We start from the raw sequence: 21,031 nt of genomic DNA on the forward strand, positions 1-21,031 counted from the left end.
ACCCTTCCTGGCCCCCCCTGAGTTTCTAAGGTCCAAGGTATCAGGCCCAGGCCCATGTCCCCTCCCTGGTCCCCACAAGAACACACAAAGAGGTTATGGTCACCAGTGACAAGTGTTTTACCAGCGAACACACACATCAGGGGCAGTTACATGTGAGATGGGAGGGAGTGGGGGTAGATTCGGTCCCCCTGGGCTGGCCTCAGCCAACCACATCCCGGGCTCCAGCCCCGGCCCCGGCCCCAGCCCCGGCGCCACTGTCTTCCCGCTGAAGGCTGCAACGGTTCATCTTCAGCTGAGTCAGCTGTATGTAGCGGAGGACATTGGTGTCTGCAGGGGAGGTCAGCAGGGCATTATCTGGGTGTCCTGGGGCAGCAGGTGACATCTGCACCACCTCAGCTCACACCCCATCCTCCCCAGTCTCCAGTGGGTGCCCCTCACAGCCAGTATTGCCACAGCCCTTCCCCACAAGCCCAGCCACAACCAGCAGGGCACAGACGTTTCACACCTCCATGCTTCCGTATTTGCTACGCCCTCTGCCAGGAATGCCCCTTCACAGGGCCCCTGTCACACTTCTACTTCTCCAGTGTCATATGTGAGATGTCTGTTCTCCAAACCACTTACTGGGAAAGCTAATCTTGCCCCCTTCCTCCCACAGCCCTGCGTCATGCACCTGTTGTGATCCCTCTTTCCTCCTCATTCGTTCTTTTTCTTTCTTTCTTTTTTTTGTTTTTTTGTTTTGTTTTGTTTTTTTGTTTGAGACAGTCTCACTCTGTCCTCCTGGCTAGAATGCAGTGACGTCATTATAGCTCACTGCAGCCTCAAATTCTTGGGCTCAAGCGATCCTCCTGCCTCAGCCTCCCAAGTAGCTGGGACTACAGATGCCACCATGCCCCACTAATCTTTTGTATTTTAGTAGAGACGGGGTCTCACACTTGCTCAGGCTGGTCTCAAACTCCTGACCTCCAGCGATCCTCCCACCTGGGCCTCCCAGAGTGCTAGGATTACAGGTGTGAGCCACCACGCCCAGCCCTCATTAGCACTTAATGTAAAACTGGTGTGCCTGCCTGCCTGCCTGCATCCACACACATGCACACACCCTGCCTGCGATCTCCCAAAGAACAAGGAACAGTTTCCAGCTCTGCTAACCACACCCCCCCAAATTCCTGGCATTGCCCAACCTGGGTGGATGAGTGGGTGATGGAAAAGGTGAATGAATCAGTGAGTGTGTGAATGGGTTGGTTAGTGAGTGGAGGGATGAGTGTGTATTGGGGGAGCGGTAATGGAGATGACAGTGGGTGAGCGCATAGGGAGGTGGCTGAGCAGGGGAATGGGAGGTGTCAGGATGGATCGATTGCAGTAGAAGAGAGGTGGGTGGGTAAACGTCAGAGGACCGATGGATGAATGGATGTTTCAATGGCAGGTGAAGGGGTGGCTGAATGAATGGTGGGTGAGTGGACGAATGGGTGTGTAAGGAGTAGGTGGATGGAGGGGGGGAACGTCGGTGAATGTACAGCCCTCCCTCCAGGCCGCTCTGGCAGAGGACTCCGCTGCTCTGCTCTGCTCTGCTCTTCCTGCCCCCGTTCCCTCCGCTCTAGCCCCTTCCCCGGCCCCGCCCCGCCCCGCCGCTCACCTGTGGGCTCCCGGCTGCGGGCCTCCTGCAGGTAGCGCAGCGCGCGTGCGTAGTCGCCCAGATGGTAGAAGGCAATTCCAGCGCGGTAGGTGGCCTTGAAGTTGCCCTGCTGCTTCTCCAGCACCTTGAGGCAGTACTCGCGCACGCGTTCATAGTTCACCAGCTCGGACTGCAGCAGGCAAGCTGCGGGGGCGCCGGGGGCGGATACTCTCAGAGCCAGCCGGCCCTCCCAGAACCCACCTGGCCTGGAGACGCCTGAGGCTGCCGGGAACCCGGCCCAAGGGACTGCTCAGACCGACAGGGGGCGCCGATCTGGTGGCCCAGCAAGGTAGACTCAATCTGCGCCGCCGCTAGAGGGCGCAAAAGGCACAGACAAGAGCTCTTGGGCGATTAGCCGGGTTTCACTAGACAGGAGTATTAAGGGCACTAGCAGAGGCGAGCAACGGGGCCTTGGGTGGCTCCTTTAGGGTGGACCTTTCTCACCTTAGGTTCGCATGTGGCAGGGGGTGGAAAGAATGACTCAGGGGAAGTGGGGCCCTGAAGACCCAGCCCAAAGCCCATTTCCTGCATCCCGGCTCCCTCCCTCCAGCCAAAGACCCTGCGACTCCCCTACCCCCAACCCCTTCCTGATCAAGTCCTGAGGTCTCCCTCAGCAGACCACAGCCCTGGACCCCTCAGCCTCCAGACTCCCCACGCCTCCGAGTCCCCGAGGGCTCGTCATTGCCCCTCACTGCCCGCCTCTCACACACATGCCCCTCTGTGCCCCCCTCCCCGACGGCAGCATACCCGTGAGGGAGTCGTAACATTCCACCTCCGTGCTCTCCACCAGGCGCCGCTGCTCCTCGCTGAGGCGCGCCGGCCCAGGGCTGCTGGTGGGCCCGGGGGCGGGGGCGGGCAGGCCGCCAGGGCGGGCCCCCTGCGCCGCCTTCAGCTGCAGCAGCGCCCGATGGTACTTGCCGATGGCTTCCCGGAACTTCTTCTCCCGGTAGCAGCGCTGGCCCTCCGCCTTGAACGCCACGGCAGCCCGCAGGCTGCTGTCGAGTGCCGCACCCAGGCCCCCCGACGGCTCTGGAGCGGGACCCGGACGAGCTGAGCCATGGCGGGGACTCGGGCCCGGGCCCGGCGGGGAGAGGGCGGGAGGCGGGCGCGGCGGAGGCTCCGGGGCAGCGCTGAGCATTAGCACCGGGGACAGCGCGCCGCGCTGCATTGTGGGAAACTCCTGCCGCCGCCGCCGCTGCAGCTACCGCATCGCCCCCCGCGGGGCCGGTCCCCACCCTTTCTCCGCCCCCGCACCTCCGGCAGCCGACTCCGGCTGCCCCCTATGGGTCTAGAGAAACCCCTCAAGACTTTCCCCACGCTCACCTTCAAATTAGCCCAAGTCCTAGTTCTTCAGTCGGCTTCTCTCCTTCCCATTCCGTTTACCCTCTCCTCCCTCCTGCCTGCTCTGTTCCCCCATGCCCAAAGCTCCCAAAGATTTCTAGAAGGAAAGGACGAGGTTGGGGGAAAAAAGCAGGAAGATGCCAACCTCACAGAAAGTTGGCTTTCAGCCCACTAGCCATTTGACATATTGGATAAGAACACAGGATCTGGACTCAAGCTGCCCAAATTTAAATCCCTGCTTATTTTCTAACTAGTTGTATGACTTGACCAGCTCACTTAAATCACCAGGAACTCTGTCTCCTCATCAGTAACATGGAGCAATAATACCAACTTTGGGATTCATTTGTTTATTTATGCAATAAATAGTCACTGATATCTTTTCTGTGCCCGGCTCTGTGTTGGGTGATGCTGGGACATCAGCTGGGTGATGAGAGACCTTCAGACCCTCACTGGGCCCCCAGTCCAGACAGTGACAGCCCTGAGTGAGCTAGCCTGGGAAGCTCAGGCAGAAGGGTCAGGATTGGGATGGGCCAGGTACATGCAAAGGGGTCGGCCAGGATGAGGGGGCACAATAGACCGTGAGGGTCCAGAGAAGGCACCTGTCCTGGGCTGAAGTGGTGCGTGAAGGCTTCCTGGAGCAGATAGCTCTATAAACGAGGCTTCTTGCCCTCATCCAGCTCACCGTCTAGGGGGGAAACCAGCAAGAAGGCAGACAAGTCCCCAGTCAGTGACAGCCCAAGGCAAGCAGCACAGTAATAAAAGTGTTCAAGAGAGAAAGCATGGGGGAAGCTTTCCAGAGAAAAACAGGGCGAATGAGGTGATTGCCTTTCAATCCTCCTTAGCCGCCCACATAGCTATGGGACCTTGGCCAATTCCTCGATCTTCCTCCACTTTAACTTCCTCTGTGTGGCATGAGGATAACAGGCACGTTCAGCTCAGAGTGGTTGTAGGGACTGAATTATATTATGCAGGTAAAGCACTTAGCACAGGGCCTCTACAATAATGGGAAATTAACAACTGGTGTTTCTTATCCTCCATTAGACTCTGGGTTATGTGATCATAAATGCCTGGCTCTGAGTCAGCATGCATAAATAGTCATTGAATAAATTAGTGAATAACCATTCCTCCCCCCTCCCCCAAGACCCTAGCTTGGGTCCTGGCCCCAAGCACTTGTATCTCCAACCCCCCAACCCCCTCTGCACATCCTCCCCCCAGAGGTCCCATGGCAGGTCCCATTCAACAGGCTGAACGAGCCTAAACAGCACTTTCCAACCCAACAGCAGCATCTGCCTCTATCTCGTATTGTACTTTGCTGTAAAATGTTTTTGCTGAATGAGTTTCTCCCCAATCCCTGGGCACCAACCTTGGGATGTTCAAGGTGTCCAACCTTGAACAACCTCACGGGTGGAAACATCTTCCTCTCTGTGCCTCCAAACCCAGGCTCAATTAGGAGTCTAAAATTCTTTTTTTTTTTTTTTTTTTTTGCTAATCTTCTCTGTATCGTTCCAATTTTAGTATATGTGCTGCCGAAGCAAGCACAGGAGTCTAAAATTCTTGAGCTTGAATTCCCGAGCAGTGTACTCACCTCAGATGTGTGGTTTTAATTAAAAATATGGAGATCCTTTGATTCATAACAAATGTTTTCTGACCAAGTAAATGGCTAGGTACTGGGGCACAGTAGCAGAGGGCAACTGTACCTAATCCACAGTCCTTCTAGGATACACTTTCACAGCATCTACTAGGTGCCAGGCATTGTCCTAGAGTTTTATGTATATATTAACTGACATCCTCGCCACTCCACTATGAGGTCAGTACTATCATTATCTACTAATTATCCCCCTTGGCACTGGGGCACTTCAGAGGTTATGTAAATTAGACCCCCTTGTCCGAGATCTTACTATCAAGGACTCGTACTATTACAAATTGATGACCGTCACAGGCCAGCCTATGTGATGTGGGCTTGTACAACCATAAAAATGGAATTAGTTGACATAAACAGAAGTTTTTATGGAATTGCAGGTTTTCGGCTTTACTTGAATAAAATCTGAAAGTCAGTCGACCATCGAGGTAGCATTCCTCATGAGTGGAGCGGGCATTCTCAGTTCCCCACAATCCCTGTCCCTTGCAGTTTCTTCCCCACCACGAGGGGATCCCAGTTTAACGCTGCCGAGTGGTGCTTGGGAAAGTCCGCTGGTGCCCCCTCGTGGAGGAGTTCAGAATTTGCATCTCATCTCCCAGCAACCATTAAGGAACATTGTGAGAATATCCAATCAGAGGGACGAGAGACCTAGGAAACGACCAATGGAAAGCGCGAGAGGCCCAGAATGCGACCAATAAGGACCGAGAGCGCTCAGACTAAAAGAAACTCTTTTATTGAGATGAGAGACGGACAGACACTGAGGGCGGTTTTGTTTTGTTTGTTTGGCCGAGTCTCCGCCCTCACGGAGGCCCAGGCCGGGGGCGGCGGAGGAGGCGGGCGGCGGCGAGACTGGCGCGCTGGCGCGGGGGCCGCGCGTACTTGAGGAAGACGGCGGCGCGGCCCGGCGCGGGGCCTCGGAGCGCGGCGCGGGCCATGCACGGCTCGAGAGGGTTCAGCTCCTCGGGGCTGCAGCGGGGAGACGGAGAAACTGAGGCAAGCGGATGAAGATGACCTATCCTCGGGACAGGAGGCTCAAGGCTGCGAAGACAGGTGCCTGGGGGCTGCCCAGGTGCTCTCTGGAGGTCGAACACGTGTCCCATCCTCAACTAGAGTGAATGGGGACCCCGAGGAGGGGCAGACACGCGATTCTCCCCGCAGAGCTCGGCTAGAGCGGAGCCAGCACCCGAGAGGAAGGAAGGAGTGAGGCTGAGGATGGACAGACAAACGCTCTACCCTGGGGGCACACGCTGGGAGGAAAAGTGACTCACCCTGCCACCCCGCGGCATGGCTAACGACTCTAGCAGCTAAAGGGCCACCGCATCAGCGGGCAGACTCAAGGCCTGGGAAACCCTTTGTTCTCAAGCCTGGAAGGCAGAGCATCTTCCGCCCTGAGGCAAGGTTAAGGGTCCCCAAACCTGGAAAAACACCTCCTTTCTCTCAAACACCCCCCAGAGAAAAGCAAGTGGGATCCTCCGGACTAGGCAGACACCCCATTCTCTCCCAACTCCAGAAAAGTCCAGTCTAAGTGCCACCTCCTCCCCAAGTAATTGTCTCTCATTCTCTGAGATGGTGAAGATGGTGACCAGAAAGGGAGGTCCTGGAGACCCGATCACAGCCCTCCACCCAAGCCACACCTGTAAAATGCCGACAGGGGCCTGGGGCCCGCGCCGTAAAGCACGCGTTGCGCCAGGCTCAGAGCCGCAGCTGCGCGACGACCCGGTTCCCATCCCGCAGCCTCGGCCTCCAGCAAGGACAGCTCCAGGAAGTAGGTGGCAAGCAACATCACCTACCAAGGAGGCGTGGTGAACGCCATGCCACGCCCCCCACGCGCCGGCCACGCCCCCACCCCCCACGCACCTGGGGGCCGCTCCCCGCCAGCGCAGCCAGCAGCCTCAGGCACAGCAGGGGGCCGGGGTGGTGCAGCCGGAAGTCCAAGCGGCTCAGGATGCGGCGCTCGGCTCGCAGCAGCTCAGCCCGAGAAAAGGAGCCGGCGCTCAGGAGGCAAAGGGAGGAGGGCTGCGGACGGGGGGTGGAGGGGACGGTGGAGGAGCCTTGGATCCTGGCTCTTTACTCCCTGCCCTGGAACGCCTGACATCACTTCCGTCCAAGTTCGGACCTCAGTTTCCTGGTCTCTAAAATGGGGCCATTTACTTGGGTCTGGAAGGCGTGGAGAGCTGGGCTTCAGAGTCAGAAAGACCTGGGTTCCAGTTCAGACTCCACTGTTTACTCACTGCATGACATGGAACATTCACTTAAGCTCTCTGCCTCAGTTTCCCCCTCCATAAAACCGAGATACTACTCCCTTACTTCACCAGGCAGTTAAGACACTGGGTTCATGCATATTAACTATAACCACTCAAGATGGACTATAACTATTCAAGACTGAGTCCAAGTTTCAACTACTTGATTTGGGGAAAATGTCTTCCTCTCTCTGGGCCTGGGTCCCCTCCTCTATTAAAGGGACACAAGAGCAGCCCATCCCTCGCACAAATAGGTCGGGATTCCAAAAGTAAAGCGCTTGGCGTGGTGCTTAGCACACAACAGGCATTTAATCAGGGCTGGTGGAAAGGTCTCCACCCTCCCAAATTACACCCCAGAAGTACCTCGGGAAGGACACACTCTTCCATTTTGCACGCTAGAAACAGGCAAGCGACACCCAGCAGCTGCAAACGATGTAGGCGCACCCGGCCCGCTCTTAGGTAGGAATCGAGCAGGTGCACTGCCAGATAGAGCGTGTCCCCCGCCAGGCCCAGGTACTCCTGGGGAAGGGCACGGGTGACCACCACGGCCAGCGATGGGGGCCCAGCCCCGCCCGCAGGCTCCCCGGTACGTACATGCACCTGGACCAGCCAGTCGACCACTAGTGCGCGCATCTCCGGGGTCACAGTGCGCGGCAGGGCTCGCTGGGGCAGTGCGCGGCACACCTGGGGGTGGGCAGGGATGGCCTCACTCTCCACACCTGTGCCTCGGGGTGCAGCCGCCTCCCTCCTCGCGTCGCAGGTGCCACAAGGAAACTGGCCTCCAAATGTGCTCTTCTTCCACGTCTCCGTCTAGAACCCTGGCCTTTGCTCTGGACACCTCCCTACCCACCTCTCCAGTAGCCCCCAGGGTCACTCGGCCTCCTGGGCATCTCCCGCCTGGGTTCCCAGAGTCCACTCTTGCCTACCAACTCTCAACCCATCCCCCTCAGAGCACCTAGAAGGGTCTTTCCAAAAATGGATCTGACCAATGAACTCCCTAGCTTAAACCTTCCCCTACTCCCAACCATGACTCCCAGTACCCTTAGGAGAAAATCCTAATTCTTCTCAGACTCTATCTACACCTGCTCCAACACCTCCTCTTCCCTCTCCCTTCACAACCCACACTCCAGCCACTCAGCCTTCTTTTGGCTCCTAGACTATGCCAAGCCCATGCCTACCCCAGGCCCTTTGTACTTACCACCCGCTCTACCTGGAGCGGTCCTTCCCCAGCTTCTCGCATCGCTTTCTCTATCACTCAAGCCTCGGCTACAATTTCCCTGACTTTTCTATCTTCCTTCCTCCACCCCCTCACTCTCTCTCATTCCTGCATTTCCCTCACAGCCTTTCCACTCTGAAGACGCCTGGTGTTTCCCTGTGCATTTTGTCTGTGTGGTCTCTGGGCGGCAAGTGCCAGAAGGGCAGGCGCTTCCGCCCAGACCGCAGGTGTATCTCGGCTCCTTCAGAGACCCTGGCCCAGGAGAGACTCACAAGATGGTTTGTTAAACAAACTCTTCCCTTCAGTGTCTCCCCCGGCAGAACCCATCTCGTGCACATGCTTGAGGACTACCGTGGCCTGCGTTTGGGTCTTTTGTGGCCCTTCTGTAACTAGGGCATAACCCGCTTGTCTGTCTCCGCAGAACGCGGGCAGCAGCACCTGCAGTGCCTAGAGCGTGCTTGGAAACATTGAACAAATCGCTAAATATTTGTTAAACGAATAAAAGTGAGGGACGAGTACGAGGGACTGTGAAGCACCAGAGGAGGGTGCCAACAACCTGGGGACAGTGGGGAAGGGCATTCCGAGCGGAAAGAACTGCGGGTAACTGCGTGAGAAACAACCCCCCCTCCAAAAGCGTAGAATTGGGGGTGGGCGCTGGACGTCCAGCGAGGAGAGAGGAGACAGGTTGCTGGCGAGCTGGGAGTCAGCAGATGCTTGCTGAGTGGGTGCTGGGCGAGTGAGCCACCTTTGGCCTCATGAGGTTCGAACCCCTGACTGCCCTCCAGGGGTGGGGGCGGCGCCGAAATTGCCAGGGGCAGGCGGGTCCGCTCACCATGACTTCGGCGAAGATGTCCCCAGCGTACTCGCGTTCTCCCTCCAGCCCCAGCGCGCTCAGCGCCTCCTCCAGCCCTGGCGGCGCGCACGGCCCCGGGGGCCTCTCCAGGCGTCCTGGGGAGACACTCGTGGCCGCGGGGACGCCGTCGGGGACTGGGGCGCTCGGAGGCTCTGCACCAGAAGCAGCAGCGGGACTCTGCAAGGGAGAGGGCCTGGGGGGGCTCAGCGCCTGGAGAGAGGCCGAGCTGAGAGGTGTGCCCCTGGCTCCCGCCTCTCACCAGCATCCTCCAGGCTGGCGTAGCCGGCAAAGCCAAGCACAAACCACTTGCAGCTGGAGAAAGGCACCTGAGGCGGTTGCTTTAAATGCGCCTGGGCGCATGCGCACTGCGCTCGCCTCGCACGGGCAGGTGCATAAGCAAAGGCGAAAGTTAGGCTGACTCTGCCCTCTCCAAACCCTCTAAGGTCGGGCAGCTGGAGTCAGATCCTCATCCTGCTGCCCAGGAGTAGCCCCTCTGAGCCTCACTTTCCTCATCCATAAAATGGGAATTATTTCAAAATTTAGCCAACAGGATTGTCCTGAGGATTTTAGAAAATTCTGTTTAAGTATCCAGCACAGGGCTGATACCGTAAAAGCTCAAGATATGGCAGTTATAAGTCATGTAACAAATATTTAAGGAAGGCCTCTGTTCTGTGCACTGGGTATTCGGGGGCGAGCAAATCACGCGTGGTTCCTGCCTTTACCAAGCCCACTGTCTAGCGCTGAGCTGGGGACCGACACGTCAGCAGCAGTTGGTGTGGACTAGTGCAGCTGCCTCTTGACCGCTCCCCCTCTTTCCATCCCCTACAGTTTGTCACCACATGAAGCCAGAGGACTCCTGCACACACCTAAGTGCCATCACACCCTGCTTCTGCTCAGAACTCCATCATGGCTGCCATCTCCCTCAAGGCAAAGGTTCATGACACCCTATGCATCTGCCCCCACCATTCCCCCACCACACACACTTCCGAGGTCATCTACCCCATCCGCTCACTCGGTCCTCTTCAGCCATACACACCAGGCACGCTCCTACCTGAGAAGCCCCACTGGCATCTCCCTCTATCCACCCCTCCTTGCCTCAGTTCCTGCTCTGGAAAGGAGAGAGGGAGGAGGTGGGCCCTGCCTTGGGGACCAGCAGATATCCCAGGGACTTTGGTAGGCACTCGGCAAAGACCAGCCTGTTGGGACCCCATGTGGAACCTGCTTCAACATGTGGAAGTTCATTATGCTGTGAGGGTTGGAAACTGCCATAGGAAAAAAAGCTTTACAGTTCAAGATGTGAAATGAGCCTAACTAACCATATTCCAAATGCATAATACAACCACACTGGGAAGGGTGGGGGAAGCAGGGACTAACCAAAGTCATTGTGGAGCACAGTACTTTGACTGTACACTAACAACTAAAGGCAAAAAGAACCATAAATACATACTGAATTCCAGTTAGGAGGCTTTTTTTTCACAGCTGTGTGAGTTAGCAATACTTGAGCTACTTTAGGAATGTGCAAAGAAGTAAACGCATTGTGGTAAAGAGAAGTTTCGCACTGTCATGAGAATGGATGTACAAACATAGGCAGGAGGTTCGAATGGACTTTGTGGTGTTGCAAGGGAAGTGGAGATACAGTTCTGCGAACACACAGTGAATATACAGGAATTAGCACTGTGTCTGCAACACATGTTATTTCCTAGCTTAGTCCACTGAGAGTGCCCGAGAACAGTGACACCCCGATAGCGGTAAGTACACCTGGCACCCTGACCTTGGCTTCTACATACCATTCTTCACCAAAAGGAACCAGGGCTACTTAGAGAAATGGCTTTCACAGTCAGTCATACAAGAGAAGGTACAAAATCTGGAACACCTTTGCATGGCAGCAAGTAAGGAAGTGTTCCAGTGACAGGGCAAGTCAGACACAGAAGCCATTAGCCAAATCTAGGAAAATCTGAGCATCAAGCTGGCAGTAATGATCACAAAGGATTGAATAAAACTAGACTACTAATTCACTATGATATAACTGGGGCAGTGGGAGGGAAAAAGCTCTTACCCCTGGAACATTAATAAATGTAGAAAGAACGGTGGAAAATGATTGGCAACCACCATGAGCATCATTTCATCCGAAAAATATCAACATATGTTAAAACTAGTGGGTGAACATTTAATGAGACTCTGGATATTTACGAAGTGTCTCTAGATAAGATGCTTGTTAACTAAAGTACAAAGGGAAAGTAGTAACTTCATAGTAGGGAAAGCCGACAGACATCACCTTAACCAAGGGATCAAAGTCATCACCAGTTAAGGGACAAATCATCCTCATGTGCCTTCCGACAGGACGCCCAGAGAAGGGCACATCACTTCTGGGAATTCCTGCCAGAAACAGCTTGAATAGAATCCCAAGGAAACACGAGGCAACCAACCTTGGTCAAAAGACATTCTGCAAAATAATTGCCCTGTAAGTTGCAAATCTGACAACTGAATGCAACAGACTCAGCCTGGACTGAGTTGTGAGCAAGACAATTTTTTTTATATATATATATAAAGGACAGTAAGCATGATCATTACTAAAACTTTATTAAGGTCTGTAGAGAAGAGCATTGTTTCAATGTTAACTTCCTGACTTTGATAACTGAACCAGTTATATAAGAGAACGTTTCTGCTTTAGGATTGATATATAAACACAGAGGTGGGGAGGGCAGTGACAAAGGGGATAAAATTAACACAGTAAAATGCTCAAATACTACTTTTGTCAATTTAAAAACATGCTACAAGGAACCTAGGTGAAGTGTGTATTTCATGTAATTTTTTTACATAAAATTTTTTATTCTTGAGTAGATTTACAGAAAGTCACAAAGATAGTACAGACAGTTCCCACCTACCCCACACTCAGTTTCCCGGTACATTTGGTGAACCAATACATTAACTGAAGTCCGTACTTTGTATTTCCTGACTTTTCCCCTAATATCCTTTTTCTGTTCCAGGACACCACATTACATTTAGTCATGTCTCCTTAGGGTTCTCTTGGCTGTGTCAGTTTCTCAGACTGTTACTTTTAATAACCTTGACTGTTTTAAAGACTACTGGTCAGGCATTTTGCAGCAGTCCCCAGCCTTTTTGGCACCAGGGACCGGTTTCATGGAAGACAATTTTTCCACAGACCTGGGTTGGGGGGGCAGGCAGGAGAGGATAGTTCCAGGATGATCCAAGTGCATTACATTTATTGTGCAAACCTCTCCGCTAATGGTAATCTGTATTTGCAGCCGCTCCCCAGCGCCAGCATCATAGCATTACTTCAGCTCCACCTCAGATCATCAGGGATTAGATTCTCATAAGGAGCGCGCAACATAGTTCCCTCACCTGTGCAGTTCACAGTAGGGTTCATGCTCCCATGAGAATCTAACGCCACAGCTTATCTGGCAGGAGACGGAGCTCAGGCAGTGATGCGAGCCACGGGGAGCAGCTGTTAATACAGACGAGGCTTCGCTCACTCGCCCACTGCTCACCTCCTGCTGTGAGGCCCGGGTCCTAACAGGCCATGGACTGGTACCAGTCCACAGCCCGGGAGTTGGGAACTGCAGTTTTACAGGACATCCTTCAATTGAGATTTGTCTGTCTGTCTTCTCTTGGTTAGATGAGGGTTATGTGCTTTGGGGAGGGAGACCACAGAAGTAAATTATCATTCTAGTTACATCACATTAAATGTACACACTGTGAACATGATTTTGACACTGACCTTGATCACATGGATGACACCGTGTTTATCAGGTTTCTCCACTGAAAAATTACTTTCTCTCCATACTGTACTCTTTGGAGTCACTACTCACACCTAAGGAGTAGGGGGTTATGTGTTCCCTCCTTGAAGGTTGTCTGCAAAAATTCATAATTTTGCATAGGACATTTATTATTCCCAATTGTCACTTGAGTCATTTACTTCATACTTTGGGTAAAACCCAATAAAATGCTAGTTTTTAAGAGACAGGGTCTTGATGAGTTGCCCAGGCTGGTCTTGAACTCCTGGCCTCAAATAATCATCCTGCCTCAGCCTCCTAAAGTGCTAGGATTACAGGCATGAGACCCACACCCAGGCTGTGCTACTTCATTGCTCAAATTATTTCCGGCTTTGGCCACTGGCACCTCTTTCCATTGGCTCCCGTGTCCCTTGGACATAATACCATCCATGGAAGGTTCTGGGTGTTTTTTAAAGCAAGTCCTTACTTTCAGTCACTACAAGATGCTCCAGATTCATCTCTATATTTCCTGCCCTGGCCCTAGAATAATCTTAGTACAATACTATTTCTGAAAGTTTGAAAGCTTTTTGCAAGTCTGCAGTTATTTCATTTATTTACATATTTATATATTTGTTTATATATTTATTTATATATGTCCTTATTTAGAGACAGAGTCTCGCTCTTGTTGCCTGGGCTAGAGTGCCATGGCGTCGGCCTAGCTCACAGCAACCTCAAACTCCTGGGCTCAAACAACCCCCTGCCTCAGCCTCCCGAGTAGCTGGGACGACAGGCACTCGCCACTACACTCGGCTTTTTCTATTTAGTAGAGACAGGGTCTCGCTCTTGCTCAGCCTGGTCTCGAACTCCTGAGCTCAAACGATCCTCCCGTCTCAGCCTTCCGGAGTGCTAGGATTACAGGGGTGAGCCACCGCACTGGGCCTCAAAATTTAAAACATGTGAATCACCACTCTTTTTTGGAAAGCTACCTGACATGTGTAAAAATCCTGGGATGTAGGCCACCCACATAAAAGCACACGCACAGTCATGATGGGTTGTTAAGGTTTATTACAGCATGTTGGTTGCAGTAAAAGAATGAAACCAAGTAAATTTCTGTCAACAGGGGGCAGCTGGATCAGCTGAGGGGCATCCATCCCAAGGAACCCTGGGAAGCAACGGAAAAGCGCTCGCTCCCCAAATGCAGAGCAGCTGAAAGAGAACCTTAACCAGCCACCCAACACGTCCTACTAACACGCGCACGCTGGCAGGCGCATGGGTGTGATGTGGCAGGACGGACCCCAGGGGCTGGCATGAAATAGGAGGACAGGGTCATGCAGGGGAGAAGAAGGGTAGGGAACAACCTGTTTATGACACTGTGTCCATGTGCACAGAGAGGTAACGTGGGTACCAAAGTGAGCACTCACAGCCCTGAAGTCATTTTGACTTCCCTGTACTCTTCTGTTTTGTGTTTCTTTTAAATGGCACAGCATGTATATACATTATTCTTTACACCAACTTGTGAAATTTTTAAAATGCACATTGCAGAAGTGATTATCCACTCAAAATTTAATTGGTACAATTTTATTAAAACTCTTTCACTTCTAACTCCCTCCTTGGGAAAGCTACAGAAGCAAGCACCAGCACGTATAAGGACATACGAGGGCTGTCTGGAAAGCATCCAGCCACGTAATATGAAAGATGTATTAACACTGGCTAGATACCTTCCAGACGGCCCTCCTATGTTCAGTGAAGGGGAGCAGCTGATTAAATCGTGGGCCCCCATCCCCATGGAGTACGAGACAGCCCCCCTAGAAGAATGAGGTAGCCAGGAATGTGCCCACCCTGGGAAATCTGAGTCACTGCGATGTGAGAAGAAACTTCACACTGGGCACATCAGAGGGCTGGGACCAGAGGGAAGAGTAAAGGCTTTTCTGTTTATTTTATGACCACTGGGGCAGACTTTTGTAATTAAATTAATAATAAAGTCCATATGAACTTAGAAACCAAACAACAAAAACACCAGGAGTCTTAGCCATAGCTAACTCTGATTTTTCTAAGTTAGATCTGACTTTTCTGCTCAAACTCGCTTAAAATCTCAAAGACTCAATGGTTGTGAAGCCCTAATATCTTCTGGCAAAATCTGAAATTAAATTCACCTGTGCCAGGCCCTCCGAGCAGCAGGGCGCAGCGCTGAGGCCTGGGTCTGGAGACGGGAGGATTCCCGCTCAGCCTCCGCCCGGCCCGCAGGACTCACACAGGGGAGCGGCAAGGGCCCAGCACGCAGCCAGCAAAGAGGGAACTGCCGTCAGAGGGTCAGTTCCCAGAGCTGAGGGTGGGCCGGGCGCTCCCAGCTGACAGCAACTACGAACACCACTAACACACCGACTTTGTCCTGGAATTCGGGAGCCTTCCCAGTTATAGTGTAAACAGGGAGAAGGGCAATGCCCCACGCCAGGGCCTGGTGGCCGTGTGAAATGAACCACTCCCTCTCACACTCAGCTCCAGAACTCAGCACCACCAAATGCACCCTCCTTGTTCTGAGCCACTTGAACCTCCCACTTCGTCCTTTCACCCCACCTCTTTTAACCTAAGTAGCATCTGAAGGCCGAGAAAGGTCTCTGTCCGCCATACCCAACCCCAGCCCCACAGCTGCCCCGATGCCATCCCCAGTTTCGCCCTCCTGCCAGCTCCAGCCTGGCCTCGTGCACAGGCCCACCCCCAGCTGCCCTAGTCCTGAGCTCATTCCCACCTCCTCGCTCCTGCTGGGCCCCCACGTGTCCCCACTTCCTGGCTGGCCAGGGACCTGTGAAGGGAGCGCAGGAGCAGGAAGGAGCTGGTGCCCAGGGAGGTGGGCCAGCACAAGTGCAGGCTCGGCCCCGGTCTGAAACGAGTGTCTTTATTGCTTGTACCGTACAAATACGAAGGACAAGGAAAGGCCAGTGGGGACGGGGGAGAATCGTCAGGTAAACAACATACACACACAAAAAGGAAAAAAGACCCCCCCCCCACCCACACCAACCCGCCACCCCACCCCATGACGCCTTTCTGTGAACTGCCTGGTTCAGGAGGTGGGGTGGGGAGATCAAAACCACAGAAACTAAATTCCAGACACCCAGAGATGTTGGGGAGAAGGGAGGGGAGGGCAGCCGGGGGCTCCCAGGTGGAGCTCCTCCCACCAGGCCCGCACCCCTCCCCCATGGGATGAAATGCTCAGGCAGGGGGTGGGGACCCGAGCCCACACACACCATGCACACTTGAGGACACGCAGCCCTCGCACACACACACCCCCAATGCACATACACACACCCAAGTGCCTCTGTGTCCCACGGACACACAGTCCGAGGCATGCACACGTGTATCCACAGCACTGACACGGACTTGCGCTCATGTTCACCTTAAGGCTGCAGAATGTGGGGCCCTGGAGGGAGGAGGGGGTGAGGTGGCCTAGGAGCCTCCCTTCTCGGGGGCCCCCCACTCAACATGTACCAGAGATTTCCACCCCCACCCCAGTCCGCGGGGCCCAATACTGTCTCGGTGCGAGATGTGTAACAGCCAGGGCTGCTGCCCCTCCGCCCCCAGGCAGAGAGAAGGGGACGATCCCAGCCCACGTGCTCCAGTGGGGCTGGGCCAGGCTGGGGTCCAGCGGGAGGTGAGGCCAGCTGGAAGCCCTGGTAAGGCACGGGGCTGAGGGGTGGGCAGGCCAGCCTCCCTCCTGCCTCATCCACAGGGTCAGGAGAGCAGCTTGCGGGGAGGGGGAGCAGCGCCCACCCCCCTGGGTCCCTCCTGGTTCCCCACGATGCAGATCCAAGGACCTGGCTCCACTCACAAGGGAGCCCTAACCCCCAGATCCCATGGCTTCCAAGGCCCCCTGCCTGTCCCTGGACATTATTGCTTTTCTGCCCCCATGGGGGAGCCGGGGGGTTACACCGCCCCGAGCCAGGCCACTCCGAGCCTAGACGACAGGGCACGGAAGGCAGCACCACTGTCCGCTGGGTGTCAAATGGCGTCGGGCGGCTCCGTCCGGAAGCAGCAGCGTGTGGGCAGGCTGCCCGCGTGGCGCTCCGGCCGGAAATGCAGGCAGGCCCCACGGCGCCACACTTCATGCTTTGCCCCTTGCTGGGGCTTGTGTTGATTAAAAACCTGAATCTCTCCGTCCACCCGACAGCCCGGTCCCGGGCAGGAGGTGGGGAGTCTCCCAACGCTAGTCTGGGCGCAAAGGTGAGGCTCAAGGCAAGGGCTGCTGGGGCCGCTCAGGTGAGTTTGGGAGAGGACTGAAGAGAAACTGGAAATGGGGGCGAGGAGGCGAGGGATAGGGACACAAACCAATAAGGCAAAATGAAAAGTTAAAAAAAAAGCACCCGGGCAGCGGATGGCAGCCATGCGTGCGTCCTGTGGCGGCGGCAGGGCTGCTCACTCGCGGATGCTGGCCGAGTAGGAGAACTGGGGGAAGTGGGTCCGCTGGTCCAGCTCCAGTGAGCCCAGGCTGTCATCTGCGGGGTTGGTGGAGGCAGATTGGGGAGGACCGGCCTGCACAGGGCCCGGGCACCCCGCCCAGACTCCCTGGGGAACCGGCCACGGCAAGAACTGCAGTGGGACCACCGTATGAACCCGCAGCCGGAGGGGGCTCCCACGAGGGGGGGCGGGGAAGGCTCGGCAGCTTCCCTCCTGACCGGCCTCTCAGCCACGCCCCACTCCTCAGGCCGGAGCCCTGGGCAGCCCTGTCTGCGAAGCTACCTGCGCTCTTGCCCCCTGGCCTACAGCTCGGTCACTTGGCCTTCTGAGCGTCCCACCTTCCCCTCTCTCCCTCCCCTGCCCACGCCACCACCATGGCTTACCCCAGACGCCTCCAGCCCAGTCCCTGCCCTGGCCCCCACCCTCACCCCTCCAGTCCACCCTCCACATGCAGCCAGGGGCACTTTCTAAAGCCCTGATGCAACCCTGTCCCTCTCTGCACAAAACCCTCCTATGGCTCCCCATGCAGAAAGTCCCCACTCCTCCCAGGGGCCCCCAAAACCCTCCCACTCTGGCTCCATGCTCTCTTCCCGCCCCCATCTTCCCTGACTGCTGCCTGTTCCTTGACCGTGCAATGCTCTTGCCCATTTCTGGCACCCCATATGCCACTGCTTCCGCCATGAATGCATCTCAGTTGACATGCTTGTTTCCTCCTCCAGAAAGCCCTCCCTACCTGCAGGCCAGGTAAGGCATTTCCTCTGGGCTTCCCCAGTCCCTGGGCTCCTACATCCTAGCCCTGACTGCTCTGGGCTGTCAGTCACCCTACCTGGACTGGGAGCTCCCCAAGGGTGGGGCCCAGGGCTAGCTCAGTCACTGCTGTGTCTCCAGCACAGCCCAGCCCTTGGCTAGGTTCAGAGCAAGAACTCAAACAACTGTAAAGTCATGGAACCAATCCAGCCCCAAGGACCCAGGCTATCTGGTGCCCAGAGCTTGCCACCTGAGCTCTGGAGTATGCTGTAGCCAGTGGCTCCTGGCGAGCCTCATTGGGTCCAAGGAGGACCCACAGGAAAAGGCCCTGCAAGGAGATCTTAGTGCAAGCTTCCCAGACACGGAGAGGGTGGCCTTCAAGGGTCCTCCCAGAGAACTGGGTCAAGTGCAGACCCCACCCCTTTACCACCCAGCATGCCCACCAGGCAAGGGGCCCCAGATACTCACAGCGGTCCGGGGGTGTGATTGTGATAGACTGGGCAGTGAATTCATCATCAAAGTACCTTGTGTCGACCTCAGATGTGACCTGAGGTTTGAAGGGCGGCAGGAGCTACGGAGGAGAGGAGCCCAGACTCAGGGACTCTAAGGACAGGAGGCTTCAACCAAGGTCACCCATGATGGCCCTTGGAGGCTCCTGTCGGGGGCAGGCAGTGCGGGGTGGGGGGGCTCACCTTCTTCTGTACCACGTCCTGCCAGTTGATGCTGAGGAAGAACCTGTGCTCCATGACCTCCTTGGCGTCGCTGGGCCCCCCGCCAAGCCTGGGCAGAGACGGCTGTCAGCACCCACCTCCCAGGGCGGCCAGGTTCTGGGGGACAGGCTTTTGGCGCAGGCAGGCCTGAGCCTGCGACGTGTGGGCCCTGCACGGCCTTCAGCGATTCTGTCTTGGTCACAAACCACTGCTTCACACAGGACACCCTGAGCCTCGTGCCGGCATCAGAGCCAGGGAGACTGCAACCTCCTGAGGGCTCACAGCCCGCCCGCACCCCAAGCCCAGAAACGGAGTTGGGAGGGCAGGCTCGGCGGCAGCCCGTTCACATCCCGGCTCTGCCACGTGCAATCGGCGATCCCAGGCCAGGCACGGGGCTGCCCTGCTCCTCAGCGTCCCCACGAAACAAGGCAGTGCAGGGAGAGTGCCGAGGACGGGCCTGGCCCCAAAGTGCTCAGAGCTGGCCGTGGGCATTTTCAGGGGCTGTGTGGGGGACAACACACACTGTGACGTGAACCCACGGGTGAGTGCACCGGTGGCGGAGGCTGACCCCTCCAGGCTGAGGCGCTGGGCAGGGCAGGGCAGGGCGGGGCAGACGCCAGCCCTCACCTCTGCTTAGGGTCCTTCTTAAGCAGCCCAGCAAGCAGGGACTTGGCCTCGGGACTGAGCGTGCGCGGGAAGCGGATCTCCTCCATGAGGATGAGCTCAAAGAGGCGCTCGTGGTCCTGGTTGTAGAAGGGCAGGCGGCCGCACATCATCTCGTACATGACCACGCCCAGCCCCCACCAGTCCACGGCCCGGCCATAGTCGTTGTCCTCCAGCACCTGCGGAAGGAGGGGCAGTGAGGGGCCAGGCAGAATCACAGTCCTGCCCTCGGAGGGTCCCCTCCACCCCGGCCTCACATGCTCCTGCACCCCCACCCCCAGCCCCAGTACCTCAGGCGCCAGGTACTCCGGGGTCCCACAGAAGGTTTTCATGGTGGCCCCGTCACTGATGCCCTCTTTGCACAGGCCAAAGTCAGTGATCTTGATGTGGCCATCTTTGTCCAGCATGAGGTTTTCCAGCTGTTGGAAAAGTCAACACATCAGGGGCATGCCCTCCGGACTTCCTGTCACCCCAGACCCTCCCTCAAGGGGGTTGTGGCCCAGGGTGGCAGCTGCCACGCCAGGGGCTCCAGGACATCCACTCCCCCATGCCAGGCTGGGCCACAGCACACACGGGGCAAGGCTAAGGCCTCGCCCTCTGAGGCCTGGAGGGGGCCAGACCCAACACCTCCCGCCCCGGCCACTCCCCGGGCTAGCTGGAAAACGACCAGGCAGGGAGAGATGGGGCCAGGCCCGCCCACCCGCCGCCCTCATTGTGGGCTGCAGTTTCTTATATTCAGGTTGTGAGGGGCCCTAGCTTTCTTCTGTTTTTTTCCTAAGCTTTTTATCTTTTAATTATGAAATATAAACCAGGAAGAGCATAAAAATATAAAACATAAATGGGCAATTCAGTGGGGCCTTTGTGTAACCTCCACCAGGTCAAGAAATAACATCAGTAACCCCCAGAAGCCCCTATGTGCCCCTCCCAGCTACTGCCTGACCCCTGCTGAGAAGTGACTTGTCCTCCCTTGCTTTTCTTTACAGAGTGTACCACCCACATGTACACACACCTACAGATTCCCCTCGTCTGTTCTGGCTTTTTCCTTTGACCTTACCTACGTGCATAGCTATAGTTTGTTCCCTAACTGCTGCACAGAAGCCCCTGTGTGAATACACCTATTCTCTGGGCTGCTTCCAGTTTGGGCTAGCGCGAACTGTGCTCCCCTCAGCCTGTATCTACACTCCCTGAGGTGCACACACGTCCCCGTTTCTGTTGTGCACTCAGCTTTGGTGGACACTGTCAAATTATCTTCTAAATTAGAGCTTGTGCCAATTTACGCCCCTGCCAGCCTGGGAGTGTTCACAGGAGGCGCAGAAAGGTCCCAAGAGCTGGGCTGCCTGCTGCGGAGCCGCCGCCCTGGACCTTGCTGGGGAGCTCAGCACATGAGGGCAGAGGCCTGATCCCGGCCTCCCTGCTATGAGTCCCGCGTGTGTGCCACGGGCCAGCCTGGAACCTCTGTGTGTTTGTCCCCCCGCACCCCCAGCCACACACCAACCTTGATGTCACGGTACACCACATCCCGTGAGTGCAAGTACTCAAGAGCTGAGACAATCTCTGCGCCATAAAACCGGGCCCGCTCCTCCGTGAAGACACGCTCCCGGGACAGGTGGAAGAACAGCTGCCGGAGGAAGGGGTGGGGACAGGAAGTCAGACCCCCAGCCCAGAGAGAAGGGCAGTGACACTTGCTCCACCAACTGGCAAGTGCCAGCAAGAGAGACCAAGTGAGGGACAGTGGGTAGAGAAGAACAAGGACCAGCCAGTCGGTGCCAA

The 21,031-nt window shown here is 55.8% G+C and overlaps 3 protein-coding genes and 1 pseudogene across 9 annotated transcripts in view; all 4 read right to left on the reverse strand.

Annotated features, from left to right (window-relative positions):
* Positions 1–93: 93 nt before the first annotated feature.
* Positions 94–2,840, reverse strand: TTC9B (tetratricopeptide repeat domain 9B). Its single transcript, XM_069458183.1, has 3 exons — positions 2,417–2,840; positions 1,631–1,813; positions 94–327 (listed from the first exon to the last, which is right to left on the reverse strand). The coding sequence occupies exons 1-3, from the start codon at positions 2,835–2,837 to the stop codon at positions 200–202; spliced, it is 732 nt and encodes a 243-aa protein (XP_069314284.1). The 5' UTR covers positions 2,838–2,840; the 3' UTR covers positions 94–199.
* Positions 2,841–4,493: 1,653 nt separating this feature from the next.
* On the reverse strand, positions 4,494–4,549 carry LOC138375171 (U6 spliceosomal RNA; annotated as a pseudogene).
* A 900-nt stretch (positions 4,550–5,449) lies between these two features.
* Positions 5,450–9,311, reverse strand: CCNP (cyclin P). Its single transcript, XM_069457880.1, is given in 7 exon segments — positions 5,450–5,615; positions 6,284–6,435; positions 6,507–6,665; positions 7,253–7,408; positions 7,484–7,573; positions 8,938–9,177; positions 9,179–9,311. Coding segments are annotated over 7 exon segments (1,008 nt in total). The 5' UTR covers positions 9,224–9,311.
* A 7,270-nt stretch (positions 9,312–16,581) lies between these two features.
* Positions 16,582–21,031, reverse strand: part of AKT2 (AKT serine/threonine kinase 2) — a 44,995-nt gene continuing 40,545 nt past the window's right edge. For all 7 annotated transcript variants that reach the window (XM_069457868.1, XM_069457869.1, XM_069457870.1 and 4 more), the window contains 6 exons: positions 20,757–20,879; positions 19,552–19,680; positions 19,226–19,440; positions 18,581–18,668; positions 18,357–18,459; positions 16,582–17,179 (listed from right to left, as the gene is read on the reverse strand). In XM_069457868.1, the coding sequence (XP_069313969.1) occupies positions 17,100–17,179; positions 18,357–18,459; positions 18,581–18,668; positions 19,226–19,440; positions 19,552–19,680; positions 20,757–20,879 (738 nt within the window). In that variant the 3' untranslated portion in view covers positions 16,582–17,099. The remainder of the gene's footprint in view (positions 17,180–18,356; positions 18,460–18,580; positions 18,669–19,225; positions 19,441–19,551; positions 19,681–20,756; positions 20,880–21,031) is intronic.

Source organism: Eulemur rufifrons, chromosome 24, assembly GCF_041146395.1.
Source record: "Eulemur rufifrons isolate Redbay chromosome 24, OSU_ERuf_1, whole genome shotgun sequence".
NCBI classification, from domain to species: domain Eukaryota; kingdom Metazoa; phylum Chordata; class Mammalia; order Primates; family Lemuridae; genus Eulemur; species Eulemur rufifrons.

Bases quoted from the DNA above. Each gene is read 5' to 3' on its own strand.
- TTC9B (XM_069458183.1), bottom strand. From the start codon at position 2,837: ATGCAGCGCGGCGCGCTGTCCCCGGTGCTAATGCTCAGCGCTGCCCCG. The intron at 1,814-2,416 runs GTATGCTGCCGT...GCGCCCCCGCAG, and splicing joins ATGTTACGACTCCCTCACGG to CTTGCCTGCTGCAGTCCGAG. The intron at 328-1,630 runs GTGAGCGGCGGG...CCTCCCCTGCAG, and splicing joins CCGCAGCCGGGAGCCCACAG to ACACCAATGTCCTCCGCTAC.